Source organism: Schistocerca piceifrons, chromosome 2 (assembly GCF_021461385.2).
Source record: "Schistocerca piceifrons isolate TAMUIC-IGC-003096 chromosome 2, iqSchPice1.1, whole genome shotgun sequence".
Taxonomy (NCBI): Eukaryota; Metazoa; Arthropoda; class Insecta; order Orthoptera; family Acrididae; genus Schistocerca; species Schistocerca piceifrons.
In genome coordinates this window covers 321412321-321433041 of record NC_060139.1, presented here as the reverse complement: position 1 = coordinate 321433041, position 20721 = coordinate 321412321, and the positions used below count along the sequence as shown (strand labels likewise).

The window sequence follows — 20721 nt, the reverse complement described above, 5'->3', positions numbered from 1 at the left end:
CAGCTTAAGAGTGTACCTTTAAAATGTACATAATGAAATACAGTTTTATCAAACTGTTAATTTTTTTAATGAATATAATAGAGGGAAACATTCCTCGTAGGAAAAATATATCTAAAAACAAAGATGATGTAACTTACCAAACGAAAGCGTTGGCATGTTGATGGACACACAAACACAAACACACACACAAAATCCAAGCTTTCACAACAAACAGTTCCTTCATCAGGAACGAGAGGGAAAGATGAAAGGATGTGGGTTTTAAGGGAGAGGGTAAGGAGTCATTCCAATCCCGGAAGCGGAAAGACTTACCTTAGGGGGAAAAAAAGGACAGGTACACACTCAAGCACACACACACACACATATCCATCCGCACATATACAGACACAAGCAGACATTTGTGAAGGCAAAGAGTTTGGGCAGAGATGTCAGTCAAGGCGGAAGTACAGAGGCAAAGATGTTGTTGAATGACAGGTGAGGTATGAGCGGCGGCAACTTGAAATTAGCGGAGGTTGAGGCCTGGTGGGTAACGGGAAGAGAGAATATACTGAAGGGCAAGTTCCCATCTCCGGAGTTCTGAAAGGTTGGTGTTAGTGGAAAGTATCCAGACTTGTGTCTGTATATATGTGCGGATGGTTGTGTGTGTGTGTGTGTGTGTGTGTGTGTGTGTGTGTGTGTGTGTGTACCTGTCCTTTTTTTCCCCCTAAGGTAAGTCTTTCCGCTCCCAGGATTGGAATGACTCCTTACCCTCTCCCTTCAAACCCACATCCTTTCGTCTTTCCCTCTCCTTCCCTCTTTCCTGATGAACCCAGAAGGTGTACACGATCAAGGGCAGAGCCACGTGTGAAAGCACCCACGTGATTTACCAACTGACCTGCCTACACTGTGAAGCTTTCTATGTGGGAATGACCAGCAACAAACTGTCCATTCGCATGAATGGACACAGGCAGACAGTGTTTGTTGGTAATGAGGATCACCCTGTGGCTAAACATGCCTTGGTGCACGACCAGCACATCTTGGCACAGTGTTACACTGTCCGGGTTATCTGGATACTTCCCACTAACACCAACCTATCAGAACTCCGGAGATGGAAACTTGCCCTTCAGTATAACCTCTCTTCCCGTTACCCACCAGACCTCAACCTCCACTAATTTCTAGTTGCTGCTGCTCATACCTCACCTGTCATTCAACAACATCTTTGCCTCTGTACTTCCGCCTCAACTGACATCTCTGCCCAAACTCTTTGCCTTTACTAATGTCTGATTTTGTCTGTATATGTGCGGATGGGTGTGTGTGTGTGTGTGTGTGTGTGTGTGTGTGTGTGTGTGTGTGAGTGTGAGTGTATACCTGTCCTTTTTCCCCCTAAGGTAAGTCTTTCCGCTCCCGGGATTGGAATGGCTCCTTACCCTCTCCCTTAAAACCCACATCCTTTCGTCTTTCCCTCTCCTTCCCTCTTTCCTGATGAAGCAACCGTTGGTTGCGAAAGCTTGAATTTTGTGTGTGTGTTTGTGTTTGTTTGTGTGTCTATCAACATGCCAATGCTTTCGTTTGGTAAGTTACATCATCTTTGTTTTTAGATGTGTTAATTTTTTTATTTCAACACGTCTGTTATTTTCTGGATAGCTCTTGTATTAAGGTGATACTTGTGAATTTCTATAGGTGACTATATGTGAACTGCTGTTTGGGTACTGTTGCCAGATGCACATGCTCATCCATTTCATTTCCATATTTTAAAATGTACACAATACCTACTCCTTTAAATACTATTTCACCAGTCTATATAGGCAACATGAAAGACATCAACATAAGACAATTGGAAATGACTGAGTTAAGACCTAATTCGAGCGAATATAATGGGGACAGCTGTATCAAAATTTAACAGACCAGGAAAAAGCACATGACTTACTTTATGAACCTCCAAGCTCTTATTTGTTGGAGGGGGTACCAATTCGGGTGTTGGATACCACAGGCACACCAAACTGAACCATACAATATCAGCATCGACGAGGTACAATGACATGAACAGCTCCACACAACTTTCCTGTAATAAAGTATAATTGTCAGTGTCTGAGAAAATATGTTGGTTTACAACTTGCCTGAATTCATTGCTGCTATTCTTCCCCAGGATTATAAAGCTAATCTCAACAGATAGTAAAGTATAACACAGGATCCAGTTGACACGAGTTTTGAAACAGACAATGAAATCAATCATGTTGTGCTCAACAGTGTGTTCCATCACTGGGTGGTCTTGACCACAGTTTTGTGTTGGTCATTCATTCAGGGGGACAGCTAGGTGGTGGTCATGTCAAAAAAAAAAAAAAAAAAAAAAAAAAAAAAAAAAAAAAAAAAAAAAAAAAAAAAAAAAAAATGGTTTGCAAAAATTGCAGTTGAAATGTTATATGACACAAATGCTTTCACAGGTGGCCCTGCCTCTGACAGCATAGGATAAACTTGAGTAGGGTGTTTTGGATGGATATATCACACAGGTCTTGTATCTGGGTCTTCCACAGGAATATGACACACATGCCAAGACGTTGGGAGTGTATGTGACATAATGATGGACTAGGACATTGAGTAGATTGGGTGGGCAGCAGAATACCTCACTGTGAACGGCACAAAGAACATAGTGCTCATTTCCAGATATGACGATACAAAGATGAAGCACAGACGAAGGATATTATTAAGCATAATATACAAGAATTCAGTCTATTTGCCCATCAACAGCTCAACAACATCTCCATTAAAATGATGTGAAGTACTGCTTTGTAAAGAATTGTGGGTAATTAGAAATGTAGCAGTGGAGAGAGTATCAGTTATTAATCAAATTCTGTGCACATAATTAATGCATAGTAACTTCTTTAAAAAAGAAAGGGTAACACTGTGACATTGTTAGAAGATAATTCAGAAAGTAACAACTTATTGCACATTTGGTGTACAGACTGATTTCAGGCTGCTGTCCAAGGTTGAATGTTTTCCTCAACATCTCAGTGTTGCGTGAGGGCCAGTTCCTACGACACATTGTTTAAAATAAATTGTGTGGCATGAAGTCGTGCTGACTATTAGTTCAGAGGGGTTATTCAATGTCTGAACATTTGGAAGTTGAAACCCTTGTGGCAAGGGGGTGAGTTGCATGGGGATGGACCAGGATGTTGAGTAAGTTGGGTGGGCAGCGTAACACCATTCTAGGGGTGAGAAGGATTGTGGGTAGGGTGTTCATCATTTCCAGGATAAATAGTCATCCAAGCCCTGATGAAGAACATGGTTCACTTTCTCCAGTCCTGGGTGGTACTCAATGATGATGGGGATATTTCTTTGCAGCTCATTCTTAAAAGGTGTTGGGAGGATTAGGACTGTGTGAGGATACGCCATGGGAAATCTGTTTGGAGACAAAGTTTGAAAGGCAGTACCTATCTGTTAAGGCCTTTGTGTGATGTTCAGCATACTGGACAAGGGAACAGGACAAGGTGAAGCAAAAGGGGGAGAAGGGGTTGAGGTTGTGCAGAAATTAGGATACGACATGGGTCTGGTTCAAGTTCACTGATATCTTCATGATCTGCACCCAAGCGCAGGATGCCATATCCTCTTTTCTCTACAACCTCAACACATCCCCCCCCCCCCCCCCACCTCCCCTCTCAGTCCATCCATCCATTCCACCAGGTCCTCACTAGTCAACATGCCGCCTTTGTGGACATTGACCTCCGTGGCTCAGTTCATACCTCAGTCTGTATCATGCCTGTTAACTGCCAACAGTACCTGCATTTTGACAGCTGTCGATCCTCCCACAACAAAAAATTGCTCCCATTTAGCCTGACAACATATCTGCAGTGACGAGAAGTCCCTTGCTCATTATGCTGAAGGTCTCACAGAGGCCTTCATGGACAGGCACTACCCTCTCCCCACCAAAACCAGAACAGATTTCCCTTGCCATATCCTCACACACTCTCCTAATCCCCCCACCACCTCCAAGAACCACTGCAAAGAAGCACTTGTATCATCATCCAGTACCACCCAGGATGGGAGCAACTGAATCATGTTGTTTGCTAGGGCTCTTATTATCTATCATCATATCTGGAAACAATGGACATCTTACGCATGATCCTTCCCACCACTCCTGGAGCGGTATTATGCAGCCCATCCAGCCTACCATCATCATCCCATGCCACTCCTACTCCCAAACCTCGCCAAAGGGGTCACATTCCTGTGAAACACAGAGGTACAAAACCTCCACGGTCCACACATCCTGCACATCCTACTCCAGTCCTGTCGTAGGTTTACCCTATCCCTTCAAGGAAGGACCACCTGTGAAACCACCCATCATATACCAGCTCTGCTGCAATTTCTGCACAGCATTTTTTGGGAGCATCACCACCAACCAGCTGTCCACGTGACTGAATGTACCGTCAAACTATGGACAAGAACAGTGTTGACCAACTGTTGGCAGAACAAGCTCGAGTTCAATCACTGCTTCACAACACATGCCATCTGCATCCTCTTTACTGGCTTGAGATTTTCTGAAACACACACACACACACACACACACACACACACACACACACACACACACGTGTGTGTGTTTTCTCTAGCTCATAAAAAAAAGGTAGCACGTTTTCATTCTTTTTTATGTGTATGTCTACACTGAATGTTCTATTTGGTGAGTAGTCTCCTTTGCTCCGACAATACTGTATTTACATTCCACCGGAACTTTACACAAAATTATATCTTTTCCATTATTAAAATGATATTGAAAACAAACTTCGTTTCTTTCAAAACAATACTCAAGGTATACAGCTGATAGGGAATGGCTCTTTCCTCTCAAAGAAAGCTGTTTCTTGCTTACTACTTGGCACTGGATTTCATTTATTTCACGGTCAGCCATCACTTACTACAGCTGCTAATTTGGACTCCATACTTCCCAAATTTAGTATTCGTATTTCATGTCTAGCAGTCTTTACAGAGAACTTTTTCAATTACAAATGACTGTACAGTAATACAAAAAATACATGTTGAATTCTTTATGGATATAACAAATGAAATTAGCTCTTACTTTTTACATCTAATCACAACAGTTTCCAGAATCAACATAGCATTCCTCACGAAAGGCCAAACTGTTTCACATGACTAATCTCTCAAATATATGTCTATTGTCTCCAGATCTTATGCAATTAGAATACTCATCACATTGTGCAACTCCTGGCAGCAACACTGCTTCAGTTTTGTATCTACTTCAATGAGAAGTATATTGATACCTCTCTCCACTTACTTACAATAAAAACTGAAGCTACAATGTTAATCTCTGAACTCTTCATTTCTTCCTTCTCATTTCTACACAGCCTGAAGAATGAGGCAGTAAATCTTAAATGCACATGCATGTGATATGTTTAAAGTCACCATTTTTTAACTTTGATTTTTGCATCTGACTCTTATATACATAAAATTGATTTGATGACAAACATTTCAACCATTTACTATAAAACACTGATACTTCAAAACAAGACAATCATTTTATAATCCGGTCTCACCTGCAGAGGACGAGGCTGCTGAGAAGAGAGGTAAGGGGCGCACACAGCCACAAGGTCCCTCAGTGGGCGGCCACTCATGGACAGTGCTGCAGCTAGACGTCCCAGGCCTTGCAGAAGGCACAGCTGTAATTTATATGCCTGCGTGAAGCGATATGCACTTGCACTGTCTTGCAGTGTGCTATTGTGGGCAGAGCGACGTAAAAACTCGAACAGTGGAGGTAGTGCTAATCTGAAATGACAATACAGCAGTTTTCTTGTTATTCTTACTACCCCATCAACAACAACAGTAAGTCAAGGCAGAACACATCTTTTAGTGCATTGCATCCAATTGGAACAAGAACTTGAGATCAGTTTTACATACACTAGGGACATTTCATAAATTATGTACACTGATTTTTTATGTGCACATTTACTTATTTATTTCAATATCTCTTTACAGTCCTTCAATATAGTCTCCCCGCTTCTCTATGACTGAATCCCAACATCTCAGAAGCTCTATTATCCCATCCAGGACACAATTTCTGTTCATCTCTCTAATGGCTTGGGTAATGGCATCTTTCTCTTCCAGAGAAAGATAATGGCATCCACACATAGGTTTTTTCAACTTTGGGAACAAGTCGAAGTCTGGTGGACTCACGTCCAGGCTGTAGAGAGGATGAGGGAACTCTTCCCATCTGTACTCACACAGTTTTTTTGGCTATAACACTGCTGATATGCAGGCAAGCACTGTCATGGAGAATGAATGGCCCAACCTTGAGCAACTGAGGTCAGGTTTTGTGCATTTTTCTGCGCAGGTTTTGCTTGAAGCTATGTTAACACATTGTTGTGCCACTTGCCCCACATGGGACTCAAGCCATTATGATGATTCCTTGGAGGTTATAAGCAAAAAATCACCATTCGCTTGAGCTTCAATTAAAGGCATCGACAGTTTTTTGGACGTGGAGAGTCTGAAGCTCTCCATTCACTGGACTGTGAGTTCAACTCCAGTTTGAAGTCTACAACCCACATTTCATCAATAGCGACAATTCAACATGTTTCATCAATAGTGACAATTCAACACTAGAATCCTCCACCTTCGTGGTCAAATCATTCTTTGATCAAGATCACAATGTCCAGGCACTTCTGATTCATTCAGCAGTCAGACAGTGTGGGACCCATCCTGCAAAAATTTCTCTCTTCTTCAAATCATTTGTCAGAATACAGAATACTGCTGTTGGGGGACTTCCTGTGGCTTTAGAGAGTTCCTCACAAGTCGCACTGCATTGTTCTTCAAGAGCATCTGCCGCAAGTTTCACACTTCGTTCATCTGTTGATGTTTTTGGCCTTCCAGGTCTCAGATTATCGCCTATGCTCATACAAGCGCTATGAAAATGACTCACCCAATGTGAAACTGTACTACAGTCTACTGTAAACTCACCACAAACTTCACTTAATACACTGTGGATGTTTGTCAGGTTTTTGCCGTGTAATGTTTCGATCTTGATGTACGACCTTTGGTCTTCAACATCCACAGTTTCCAAGACCCATGCATGGTCCATTTCAACCTCTCACCAATTTTATGTTAGAGTACACAGCTTCTTTTTCAAGCTCCCAACTACATCTGACATAATTTTCATTGTTGCTGCATCAAACAATCCACAGTAATACTAATCTGTGCACTATTTATGAAATATATCATGTATATTTATTCAAGGTAATTTCCAAGTTCAGTAATCTGTTGCTGTAATTATCACTGTGGGGCCAGTGACTCCACATAAAATCTGGTTATGACACATGACCAATGTTATCACACTCATCTGCAGACAAGAAGTCACAAAAACACTGACATTAATCCTTCTGAGATGTCTGAGGGCTCACAACAACAGCATCATTTAAATGCTGTACAATGAAAAGAGAGACATCATGATTTTGTGTGTAGAATATGGGAGGTTTGTAATGAGCCTGCATTTGATTATGATATGCAAATGCAGCTCCAGGTGACAGGCAGACATATGATGGCAGCTGATGTTACCGCACATTCAAATATTGTAAAATTTGTGCTGAACTGAATTACAAATTATTTATTTTCTTTCTTTGTCAGTTTAACACTGTTTAATACAAACTCCACATTTTATTTTTGTGCCATCACCATCACTATTACTCGTTGTAGCAAAACTACTGATGTGCATCAACAGCTTACGGTCTTGTGGTGCTGTCAACATGTCATCACCAACATTCATGCCCAATAGAAAATCCCCACCACATTATTTCATTGTAGCAAGTGACAGTGGGGGGCAGAGGGGGCAAGGACAACCCTCCACCACAGCTTTTTTTATATCAACAAGTGTTTTAGCATCCACCAGTACAGCCACTTTACAGGAATTATCCATCAACAGACTGGAGCAGAGTTTGGTGAAATGTTCATCAAAAATTCCTACTGTCAGATGTCAAATCCATTGTAAAGGTTCCAACTAGAGCGAAGTCGCACAAAATCTAATACCAAATCCTCTCTGTAGAAAGTATCAATTACAGGATACTCTCGCACATACATTCATTTGCTCAGATGAAAATGCAATTTAGTAGTGGACAAGGAAGATATTTGTTTTAATTACCAAAATGAGCCCTACCATGAGTGACGTGAACGTCATTTTCCAACCTGAGTGGTACATGTTCCACTGGACACAACACCAGTCGTATGCTTGGTACATGGCGCGTTTCACTCACTAATTGATTAGCACAGTTACTCTGGACATATTAGACTACCAATATTATCTGTAACAGCAACACTGGATCACGTAACAAAGGTGCGGCAGAAACTCGTCTGAACAGTTCCAAAAGTTTTTATCCCATTTGTCTTGGTTTGCGTTGATCAAGCATAAAAGAAAGGAATTCAGTGAGGACCGACAACACTCTTGGAATGTTAATGGTATTTACTGGGCCAGAACATCAGAACCTTAAAAAAAGGACTTATTTTTATTTTTCCTTTATTTCATTTTTTCCCCACTTCAACATGAAGAGATTTAATTTCCAGAACTAAGATTAAAAGAGGAAAAAGGTAAAAGATACATTAAACGACACAGATTAAGAAAAAAAAAAAAAAAAAAAAAAGAATAATGCTGACTCTCAGTCATGGGATGCTGGGTTTGATTCCTGGGTGGATCCACTTTTGGGACCAGACATACGTATTGTCATCATCACCATTTTATCCTCACTGATGCACAAGTTGCCAAAATGGCATCAAATAAAAAAAAATCTTGCACCAAGTGGCAGAACATACCGAAAGGGTCTCCTGCCCAATAAAAGCATATGCAATCCCAAAGGCGTTTAATTCATCCTTCCATACTAATATTATTAAGTGTGTGCATTGCATTTTAACAACCAAGCCACTAAACCGATTTTGAAGTAATTTGGTAGAGATATAGCTTAAACCCTATGCAAAAATGTAGACTACTTGAGGGGCGGGGGGAATAAATATTAAAATATTTATAAATTTGTTGCACAATGTATATGTAGCCCATGCCCCACTGCATGCACCATTTAACTTACTTACTTACTAAGCATAAATCATCATAACAAAACTATTGAGATGTGACTGCAGCAATGTAAACAAAGGAATGTATCTACATAGGCTTTACTTGCATAATGATTCACATTATTAATGTTGGGTTTGCAGCCAATTCTCAAATTCAACAAGATATGATACACCCAAAGAAATGAAATGGAAGACCCTTTCACTTTTGAATCAGAGATTTCTGTCATAGAAGTGCTATGGAAACTTTGTCCTGGTGTTGCCACTGTGCGAGACAGTAGTTTTACAAAGACCTGCAAAAATGAGGATACTGCTGTGTCTTATTGTCAGTACCTTCAATGCATCCCCCTTCTTTGTCCTTTCACTACCAATTAATATCATATTTTCAACTTTGGAGAATTTATTGGGTACCTGCAATCTTTAGCCTGGGTCCTTCAGATCTGCTCGTAAGTTCAGATGATGTACCTCTTTTTACTCAGGTTCCGTTTCAAGTGTCCTTGAGCTTAATCAATGGACAGTTGTATGTCGAAATGAAAATATTTTGTTGTTACATGCTACCTTTAGCCTATTTTGTTTTATTTTCTGAAAAGATTTTTTGAAAAGACTGATGAAGTAGCTAAATGGAATTTATTACCACATATAGTTGCTAATTAATTCATGGAGAATTTGCAGGAGAGACCATTGAGAGGGCAACTTTAAAACCTGCTTTTTTTCAATTTATGTTAATGAAATACGTGTGATCTGGCTACATGGAGTAGATTCTCTAAAACATTTCTGAGAACATGATAATTCTCTTCAAGCTGATGTTAAATATATGGTGGAAGTTCAAAATGATGAAAATGTTCCTTTTTTTGACATCTATCGCAACATGTTGGCAGTCACAGTGCACTATTTGTCCAAGAATCACGTGATGGAGTATGAATAAACCAGGATCTTGGCCGAGACATTGTGAGTGTTGGACACTATGAACCAGCAGTGCACCTGTCGACTGTTCGATCACCAAAAATGCTCTTACATCTTCTATTAAGAAGTTTTCATACATCTTATTCATGAATATCACTACGAAGATATTGCAAATCCATTTCATTGGCTGATTGCTGTAGATGCAGCTTGTTAAATAGTACAGTAATGATGCCCACAAACCTTAATGAAGTGTAAATTACAAAAATCTGACCATGAATTCCCAGATAACTTACACATCTTATTAAACACATTTATCACACTATCAGAAAGACAATAATATCTAAAATATTGAATGTTTATTATGCAGAGATATGTCCTACTTTATGCATCTGGAGCGCAGGAAGTCACCTGAGGTGTATGCAAGAGCACAAAGCAGAGTAAAACATCTTGCAAGGACCAATGGATCTGGACTTCGAAAGAGAGGTGCCATTGCCTCCCATATCTTGTGTGTCAATCTCAGCAAGGTGCTGGAATGTGTCCTCAGACAATGCACCCCATCAGTCAGAGTTTCCAGTGAAATAACCTGATGGCGAGGAGCATGAGATCGTGGAAGTGTATGAAGGCATCGACTTAACACCTCCCGCACAGCAGCAACATGTGGTGGAAGACGCTCTTGGTGATCTTCCGATGAATCATTATAATCCTGAAAGCAAACAACACAGGATGAGAACAGGTTTTCCGAGACATGTTATCAAACCACCATGATTTCATTTAGTCACAACTTAAAATATCACTCCATACAAAGTTCCATTATCAACAGAGAAAACCTCTTGGATTTTAATACCACAAAACTGTGAGTCAGAAAACAATAATACATTTAGTAGACATTACATGCAGTCCAAAAATTGACTCAATGCAAAAAACAACATGTAATACAACAGGTTGAAAACCAATGGAAAAAAGAAGTGAACTACACTATTCTCAGAGTTATGAAGTGTAATGTTAGCTCACTGAAGATGTCACTAAAATTAAATGAGATTATTCAGGGCAATGGCTTGAATGAGAGAAACTGGCACAGGACAAAAGTAAAATAAAATTTTATATGCCAGCAATAAACAATACTTAAAGATGAATTTGATGAAAACTGAGAAGTCAGTTGTAAGGGATGAACATATAGATGCATAAATGAGACAAAAATAGGTATAAACAGAGAAAAATAAAACCAAAAGAATAAAATTATAGAGAAGCAGTAGCCAAGTAAGAGACAAGACGCCTCCAGTTACTCATACAATGCTGCACACAAATTATGTAGAAAAATAAATTATTAATCCAAATCCCCCACATCGAAATTTTAGGTTTCAGGAGAATCAAAAGAATTTTTTTCTTGTTAGATGAACTATCTAAGCAACTTCTGGCAACATTCAAGTCATCAAACACAGTGGCCAGTGTACAGAACAGTAAGATCAAAAATTTTGCTTTTTATTGTAGCAAGAATCCAAGATGACCATTGCCTCATGTCACTTATTATGTCTATGACCAAATGAGCTACCATCAACAGAGAAATCAAGATGATGCTAGAATCATAGAAAGATATGACTTTCCTTACAACCATCCATTAGAAGTTCTGAGTAAAAAGGACACCAATATACCTCTTGTCAATGGTTCCAACACTATGGACAGGACCAATCACGAGGCACAGCAGAAGAAATTAAGAAGCGTAAGATAAACTAGGAAGCAAGGGGAGAAGAAAAGGAAATGGAAAAAGAGACATGAATGATGCAACTGTAACAGATATTCCAGGTGTATTCTGCGATTTCAACAAAGTAAATATCTGGAACCAAACAACAGCACTAGTTGCATTTTTATTTTCAATCACCAGACCTGTTTTGGCCACAGAGGCCATTTTCTAGAGGTTATATGAACTATATTAAGGTTGAGGGTGGGGGGCAGCAGAGTGTAATAAGTTGTACAATACGAAAAAGAAAGTAACAACAAACATTGTCAGAACAAGCATTGTGAAACAAATAATCTATAACAACTCATCTACAAACATCATGAAAATGGCATGGTAAAATAAATAATCTTGTACAATAACTTGGCCAAAATTAAGTTAGTAACACATATAACAAGAACTTAAGAGCCTATGTTCATGGGAGTAAAGAGACAAGACTGGTGAAACATATAATGAGGCGGTGCTTAAATTCAGGATAGCTGGGTTGCAGGAAGGTCCTGTGCCAGACAGGAGGACAGAGGGAAGCATATAATAATAATAATAATAATAATAATAATAAGTAATTATTATTATTATTATTATTATTATTATTATTATTATTAGAGTAATTAGCAGATTGTGAAAATAAAACAAAATACAGAAATACATGGCATTTGAAAAATTTACATAGACACACCAGAGAAAGCATCATAAAAAGAAGTAATAAAAAAAAGTAAAGACAAAAGATGACACTCGGAGAATCTAATGCAAAAGAAGTGACGAGCTTGGAAAGCCATCGATGCCAAACAAGAAGAATCAGCAAACACATTCTTGAATACAGGCATGATGTTTAAACGATATGAGGTCCTGCCATTTACAGGCAGTCCTGTAACCTACCCCTCCCCTGTTTAAGCACTGCCTCACCTGTGCTTTCTATGAGAAAGTGGGTCAATCCCACATTTGGCTCATCCTGGAACTGGGCCACCAACAACACTGCAGGCTGAAAACATGTTGGCTGGACTTGCTATGAAATAATTTTCTCTGCAGCAGCCTGAAGGCAATACCCACACATCACCTGAGCCCAATCCAACGAGTCAGGCAATCGTAACATCATAGCAAGAGATTCAACAGGAATAAAACTTTGATGTTTTGCCTGCACATATGCTGAGCAAGAAATACTCACCAGATAAGCATGAGGTCTCACCAGTCTGTCTGTGCACTTCCATGACGCTAGGTTTGTCACTTCATGTTACATATAAGGCGTATTCTGAAACTGAGGTCCATTTGGTCACAAAAAAATAAGCTCATGAGAAAAGGTTTTAGTGACAGTAATATTTTTCTAAATATATACTTCCCCATAAATTGCCATTCACATCTATTGTTGTTGTTGTTGTTGTTGTTGTTGTTGTGGTCTTCAGTCCTGAGACTGGTTTGATGCAGCTCTCCACGCTACTCTATCCTGTGCAAGCTTCTTCATCTCCCAGTACCTACTGCAACCTACAGCCTTCTGAATCTGCTTAGTGTATTCATCTCTTGGTCTCCCTCTACGATTTTTATCCTCCACGCTGCCCTCCAATACTAAATTGGTGATCCCTTGATGCCTCAGAACATGTCCTACCAACCGATCCCTTCTTCTGGTCAAGTTGTGCCACAAACTTCTCTTCTCCCCAATCCTATTCAATACTTCCTCATTAGTTATGTGATCTACCCATCTAATCTTCAGCATTCTTCTGTAGCGCCACATTTCGAAAGCTTCTATTCTCTTCTCGACCAAACTATTTATCGTCCATGTTTCACTTCCATACATGGCTACACTCCATACGAATACTTTCAGAAATGACTTCCTGACACTTAAATCAATTCTGGATGTTAACAAATTTCTCTTCTTCAGAAACGCTTTCCTTGCCATTGCCAGCCTACATTTTATATCCTCTCTACTTCGACCATCATCTGTTATTTTGCTCCCAAATAGCAAAACTCCTTTACTACTTTAAGTGCCTCATTTCCCAATCTAATTCCCTCAGCATCACCCGACTTAATTAGACTACATTCCATTATCCTTGTTTTGCTTTTGTTGATGTTCATCTTATATCCTCCTTTCAAGACACTGTCCATTCCATTCAACTGCTCTTCCAAGTCCTTTGCTGTCTCTGACAGAATTACAATGTCACTGCTTCCCTTTCATGCCCCTCGACTCTTACAACTGCCATCTGGTTTCTGTACAAATTGTAAATAGCCTTTCGCTCCCTGTATTTTACCCTTGCCACCTTTAGAATTTGAAAGAGAGTATTCCAGTCAACATTGTCAAAAGCTTTCTCTAAGTCTACAAATGCTAGAAACGTAGGTTTGCCTTTCCTTAATCTTTCTTCTAAGATAAGTCGTAAGGTTAGTATTGCCTCACGTGTTCCAGTGTTTCTACGGAATCCAAATTGATCTTCCCCGAGGTTGGCTTCTACTAGTTTTTCCATTCGTCTGTAAAGAATTTGTGTTAGTATTTTGCAGCTGTGACTTATTAAACTGATAGTTCGGTAATTTTCACATCTGTCAACACCTGCTTTCTTTGGGATTGGAATTATTATATTCTTCTTGAAGTCTGAGGGTATTTCACCTGTTTCATACATCTTGCTCACCATTCACATCTATATTATATGTAATACTTCACCAGCTTCTTTAACCCCTCTGCATAGAAGTCTGCTGTCTGGGAACTGAACCAGTTGGTAATGTCGGTCTTGAGTTCACCATCATTTTGAAATCATTGTCCACCCAGCCACTTCTTCAAAGGAAAGAAGAGGAAATAGCTGCTTGGTGCAAGGTTGGGACTGTATGGACAGTGCTCAAAACATTCACAATGAAAATCTTGAATATTCTTGGTTTTGACAGTGTTGCCATGAATGAGGACATTGCTACACCACACTTTCCCATGGCATCAATTTTAGACTGCATGTCTCAGTCTGATTAGCATTCCACAGTGAACGTCAGCTGAAAATGTTGACCCATGGTCCATGAAATCAATCAAAAGGACACTTTTCATCCCAAAAACTGGTACCATCATTTTTCCCATGAAGAACAGAGATCGCTTAAGCTTTTTTGGTTTGGATGAACTTGAATGGCACCACTGCATTGACTGTTGTTTTGGTCCTGCACTGGTGTACGACACCTGTGTCTCGTCACCTGTAACAATATGGGAAAACAACTCATCCCCATCTTGTCTATAGCAGGCCAAAAACTGTTGTGCAGTACACATCCTTTGCTCTTTGTGCTGATCAGTGAGCATTTTTGGAATCCACCTCACACACAGTTTCTGATATCCAAGCTGTTAAGTGCCAAATGTGTACATCGAGGGTCCAGTAACATTTTGGAATTTGTTTGCCAGACCACTAATCGTCAATCACTGATCACTCTGAAATTTTTGGTTCACTTGATCAATGACATTGTCAGAATTCATACTGGGTCTGCCACTCTGCTGTTCATCATGAATATTTGTACAGCCATTTTGAAAATCTCGACACCATTTTCAAACTTTTTTGTCACTCATTTTTCAGGACCACAAAAGGCATCTACATCTACATCTACATGACTACTCTGCAATTCACATTTAAGTGCTTGGCAGAGGGTTCATCGAACCACAATCATACTATCTCTCTACCATTCCACTCCCGAACAGCACACGGGAAAAACGAACACCTAAACCTTTCTGTTCAAGCTCTGATTTCCCTTATTTTATTTTGATGATCATTCCTACCTATGTAGGTTGGGCTCAACAAAATATTTTTGCATTCAGAAGAGAAAGTTGGTGACTGAAATTTCGTAAATAGCTCTCGCCGTGACAAAAAACGTCTTTGCTGTAATGACTTCCATCCCAATTCGCGTATCATATCTGCCACACTCTCTCCCCTATTACATGATAATACAAAACGAGCTGCCCTTGTTTGCACCCTTTCGATGTCCTCCGTCAATCCCACCTGGTAAGGATCCCACACCGCGCAGCAATATTCTAACAGAGGACGAACGAGTGTAGTGTAAGCTGTCTCTTTAGTGGACTTGTTGCATCTTCTAAGAGTCCTGCCAATGAAACGCAACCTTTGGCTCGCCTTCCCCACAATATTATCTATGGGGTCTTTCCAATTGAAGTTGTTCGTAATTTTAACACCCAGGTACTTAGTTGAATTGACAGCCTTGAGAACTGTACTATTTATCGAGTAATCGAATTCCAACGGATTTCTTTTGGAACTCATGTGAATCACCTAACACTTTTTGTTATTTAGCGTCAACTGCCACCTGCCACACCATACAGCAATCTTTTCTAAATCGCTTTGCAACTGATACTGGTCTTCGGATGACCTTACTAGACGGTAAATTACAGCATCATCTGCGAACAACCTAAGAGAACTGCTCAGATTGTCACCCAGGTCATTTATATAGATCAGGAACAGCAGAGGTCCCAGGACACTTCTCTGGGGAACACCTGATATCACTTCAGTTTTACTCGATGATTTGCCGTCTATTACTACGAAATGCGACCTTCCTGACAGGAAATCACGAATCCAGTCGCACAACTGAGACAATACCCATAGGCCCGCAGCTTGATTAGAAGTCGCTTGTGAGGAGCAGTGTCAAAAGCTTTCCGGAAATCTAGAAATACGGAATCAACTTGAGATCCCCTGTCGATAGCGGCCATTACTTCGTGCGAATAAAGAGCTAGCTGCGTTGCACAAGAACGATGTTTTCTGAAACCATGTTGATTACGTATCAATAGATCGTTCCCTTCGAGGTGATTCATAATGTTTGAATACAGTATATGCTCCAAAACCCTACTGTAAACCGACGTCAATGATATAGGTCTGTAGTTAGACGGATTATTCCTACTACCCTTCTTAAACACTGGTGCGACCTGCGCAATTTTCCAATCTGTAGGTACAGATCTATCGGTGAGCGAGCAGTTGTATACGATTGCTAAGTAGGGAGCTATTGTATCAGCGTAACCTGAAAGGAACCTAATCGGTATACAATCTGGACCTGAAGACTTGCCCGTATCAAGTGATTTGAGTTGCTTCGCAACCCCTAACATATCTACTTCTAAGAAACTCATACTAGCAGCTGTTTGTGTTTCAAATTCTGGAATATTCCATTCGTCTTCCGTGGTGAAGGAATTTTGGAAAACTGCATTCAATAACTCCGCTTTAGCAGCACAGTCGTCAGTAACAGTACCATCGGCACTGCGCTGCGAAGGTATTGACTGCTTCTTGCCGCTTGTGTACTTTACATACGACCAGAATTTCTTCGGATTTTCTACCAAATTTTGAGACAATGTTTCGTTGTGGAACCTATTAAAGGCATCTCGCATTGAAGTCTGTGCCAAATTTCGCGCGTTTGTAAATTTTAGCCAATCTTTGAAATTTCGCGTTCTTCTGAACTTCGCATGCTTTTTCCGTTGCCTCTGCAACAGCGTTCGGACCTGTTTTGTGTACCACGGGGGATCAGTTCCATCTCTTACCAATTTATGAGGTATGAATCTCTCAATTGCTGTTGCTACTGTATCTTTGAATTTGAGCCACATCTCGTCTACATTTGCACAGTCAGTTCAGAAGGAATGGAGATTGTCTCTTAGGAAGGCTTCTAGTGACACTTTATCTGCTTTTTTAAATAAAAATTATTTTGCGTTTGTTTCTGGTGGATTTGGAAGAAAAGGTATTGAGCCTAGCTACAACGACCTTGTGATCACTAATCCCTGTATCAGTCATGACGCTCTCTATCAGCTCTGGATTGTTTGTGGCTAAGAGGTCAAGTGTGCTTTCGCAACCATTTACAATTCGCGTGGGTTCGTGGACTAACTGCTCGAAATAATTTTTGGAGAAAGCATTTAGGACAATCTCGGAAGATGTTATCCGCCTACCACTGGTTTTGAACAAGTATTTTTGCCAACATATCGAGGGAAGGTTGAAGTACCCACCAACTATAAGCGTATGAGTGGGGTATTTATTTGTTACGAGACTCAAATTTTCTCTGAACTGTTCAGCAACTATATCATCGGAGTCTGGGGGTTGGTAGAAGGAGCCAATTATTAACTTAGTTCGGCTGTTAAGTATAACCTCCACCCATACCAATTCGCATGGAGTATCTACTTCGACTTCACTACAAGATAAACCACTACTGACAGACACAAACACTCCACCACCAATTCTGCCTAATCTATCTTTCCTGAACACCGTCTGAGACTTTGTAAAAATTTCTCACAATGGATTTCAAGCAGCGGAAGATCCTTTGGCTGGCAAAAATATAATCACACTGCACTCTTCACAACTGGTGGGATCTACTATTGTCTCAGCCATTTTGGTCTACTTTCACTGATTGGCAAACAACTACTGAATCAAACCAATGCTGCAGTAGTTTCCGAAATATTCGGTAGACACTGCTGCACACATGAAACCCCATTCAGGCTTACTATCAGTTAAATATTGGTCACCAGACCTTAGTTTAGGAATAAGCCTAGCATGTCACATTCTTAATTGTGGATGAGTTGTTATACAACATTATTTATTTACCATGGTAGGTCTGACAATGTTCACTGTTAGTTTCTTTTTCATATAACTTATACCACCATACCTTGTTTTTCAATATTGTTCAGACAACCACTTGAAAATGGTCTTGGTGGCCGAAACCATTTATGGTAACAGAAAATAAAAGTATGAATGGTGCTGTTATTTGATTCCAAGTAATTACTACAGATGTGGATCTAGCATCATCATGTTCCACGTGCGTCACAAAAAATTATAAAGCAAATATTAATCAGCATTTTGGTCACTGTTGCTGGTGGGCTACATCAGAGCATATAATACTAATGGGACAATGCACTGATTTCTCTCTCATCTTTGTAACTGCTTAACAGGAGGTAATAACAACCATTCTTTGATTGGATGTTAGAAATGGGGCAGAGTGGAGCAAAGGTTGTATACATAATTTTACAGGCCCATACTGACAAATTAGGAAGGAGTTGCTGTTATGACGTTATTCTACTTCGCAATTTGGTGATGGTTAAGATGTGTTATTGCAATGGGTTTCTTATTATGGTTTAAAACCAAACTTTATGAGGCAGTTACGTAGGTGCAGTCTGTCCTTTAGCCAGCTACTGATGGCACCCAAGATGATTAAAGCTTGCAGTCATCATCATGATTAATGTTGGCGGACTGTCCAACTATTTTTATTTCCTCTCATATCCTCCTTAGGAAAGTAAGTTGCAGCTTAGCTAGGACATGAGCTGTCTTACGGTAAGAGAGGCTTGTGCTTTCTTAGGCCTGTATCAACAGGTCTCAAACATAAACTTATCTGTACTGATAAATGACCTCAGTGTGTGCAACATATTGACAGCATCTTTGGGTCCTAATGCTGTTACTCCTACAAAGGATGTGCTTAAATGCCCACATAGTGAACAAAACTGTTCACAGGGACAGTGACTCTCTAAACATACTGTAGAAGAACAGTGTGGGGCTGTTCCATCTACAAATCTCAGACGTATTTTTATGATTGCTTTCTTTGTGAACTGAAGGTGGTATAAAGCTTCTGCAGTTCTCTTACAATGTACAGGTATCAATTGTAAATAGGGTCAAAACCATGTTAAAAATGTAATGGTAAAAAAACTCTAAAGTGTGGTTCACACATGAAAATATGATGAATCATACATGATAAATACAGCTGTGATCACTAACAGAACTGTACAAAATTTAGAAAAATAGAACAACAGTTTTGTGCAGATGTAACTGTTTCGAATTTATGCTATAAGAGGATTTCAAAAAGTTTCCACCTGAAGGCCGTACAATCCAGAATCAGTAAGCCAATCAGGCAAAATCGGTATCAGCATTGAAGCAATCATTCCACCAATGAGCCAGGTTGAATATAAGAACTTGGTAAAATATCATGACCTGTTGCGTGAAGAAGTCTTCGACCCTTCATGGCCTTTTTTAAGGGACTGAAAGGAGTGATAATCACATGGAGAGAGTTCAGGACTATAAGGCAGGTGCTCAAGTGTCTCGCACTTGTCTTGGCACAACTTCTGTGTTATAACATTTGGAATATGGAAGGTGTGTTACCACCAAACGTGGCGCAACATGCCAAAACAGTCGTTTTCAACAGACATGCTGCCCCACACAAATTCTTTGTTCTCTAATGGATGTCTATCACTGCCTGTCCTTACACATCCCAGAAAAGAATTACAGCACACTGGTCTATTTGGAAGCATTTGGTAATAACATTGGCATAGTTCACATCTACACATGTATCACACATACATCAGAAAGACGTGATGCCCCACTAATCCCTCTACCTGCATGTTGGTGATTATATACCGGCGTTGGAGTTACATTATGTTGCATATATGCTACAACAACGCGCTCAAATTAAAATTTATTGATCGTCCTTTATTGTCTGCTGCAGTCACAATTGTTGTTGTTGTTGTTGTTGATGATGATGTTTTTAGTCCAGAGACTGGTTTGATGCAGCACTCCATGCATGCTGCTCTACCCTGTGCAAGCTTCCTCATCCTCCGAGTAACTACTGCAGTCTACATCCTTCTGAATCTGCTTAGTGTATTCATCTCTTGGTTTCTGCAATTTTTATCCTCCACGCTTCCCTCCTGTGCTAAATTGGTGATCCCTTGATGCCTCAAGATGTGTCATACCAACCAATCCCTTCTTCTAGTCAAGTTGTGCCACAAATTCCTCTTCTCCCCAATTCTATTCAATACTTCCTCATTAGTAACATGATCTACCCATCTAATCTTCAGCATTCGTCTGTAGCACCACATTTTGAAAGCTTCTATTCTCTTCTTGTCTAAACTATTTATCGTCCATGTGTCACTTCTATACATGGCTACATTCCATACAAATACTTTCAGAAACGACTTCCAGACACTTAAATCTCTACTCAATGTTAACCAGTTTCTCTTCTTCAGAAACACTTTCCTTGCCATAGCCAGTCTACATTTCACATCCTCTCTACTTCGACCATCATCAGTTATTTTGCTCCCCAAATAGCAAAACTCATCTACTACTGTAAGTGTCTTATTTCCTAATCTAATTCCCTCAGAATCA

General features: G+C 40.0%; 1 protein-coding gene across 2 annotated transcripts in view; it reads right to left on the bottom strand.

Moving 5' to 3' along the window:
- Window positions 1-20721, bottom strand: part of LOC124776779 (TELO2-interacting protein 1 homolog) — a 153002-nt gene that overhangs the window by 8449 nt on the left and 123832 nt on the right. The window contains exons 13-15 of one of the 2 annotated variants that reach the window (XM_047251917.1): window positions 10308-10630; window positions 5517-5745; window positions 1904-2038 (exon numbers count right to left, since the gene is read on the bottom strand). In XM_047251917.1, the coding sequence (XP_047107873.1) occupies window positions 1904-2038; window positions 5517-5745; window positions 10308-10630 (687 nt within the window). Of the gene's footprint in view, window positions 1-1903; window positions 2039-5516; window positions 5746-10307; window positions 10631-20721 lie in introns of those variants that run through there. The other variant, XM_047251918.1, reaches the window with a different exon arrangement.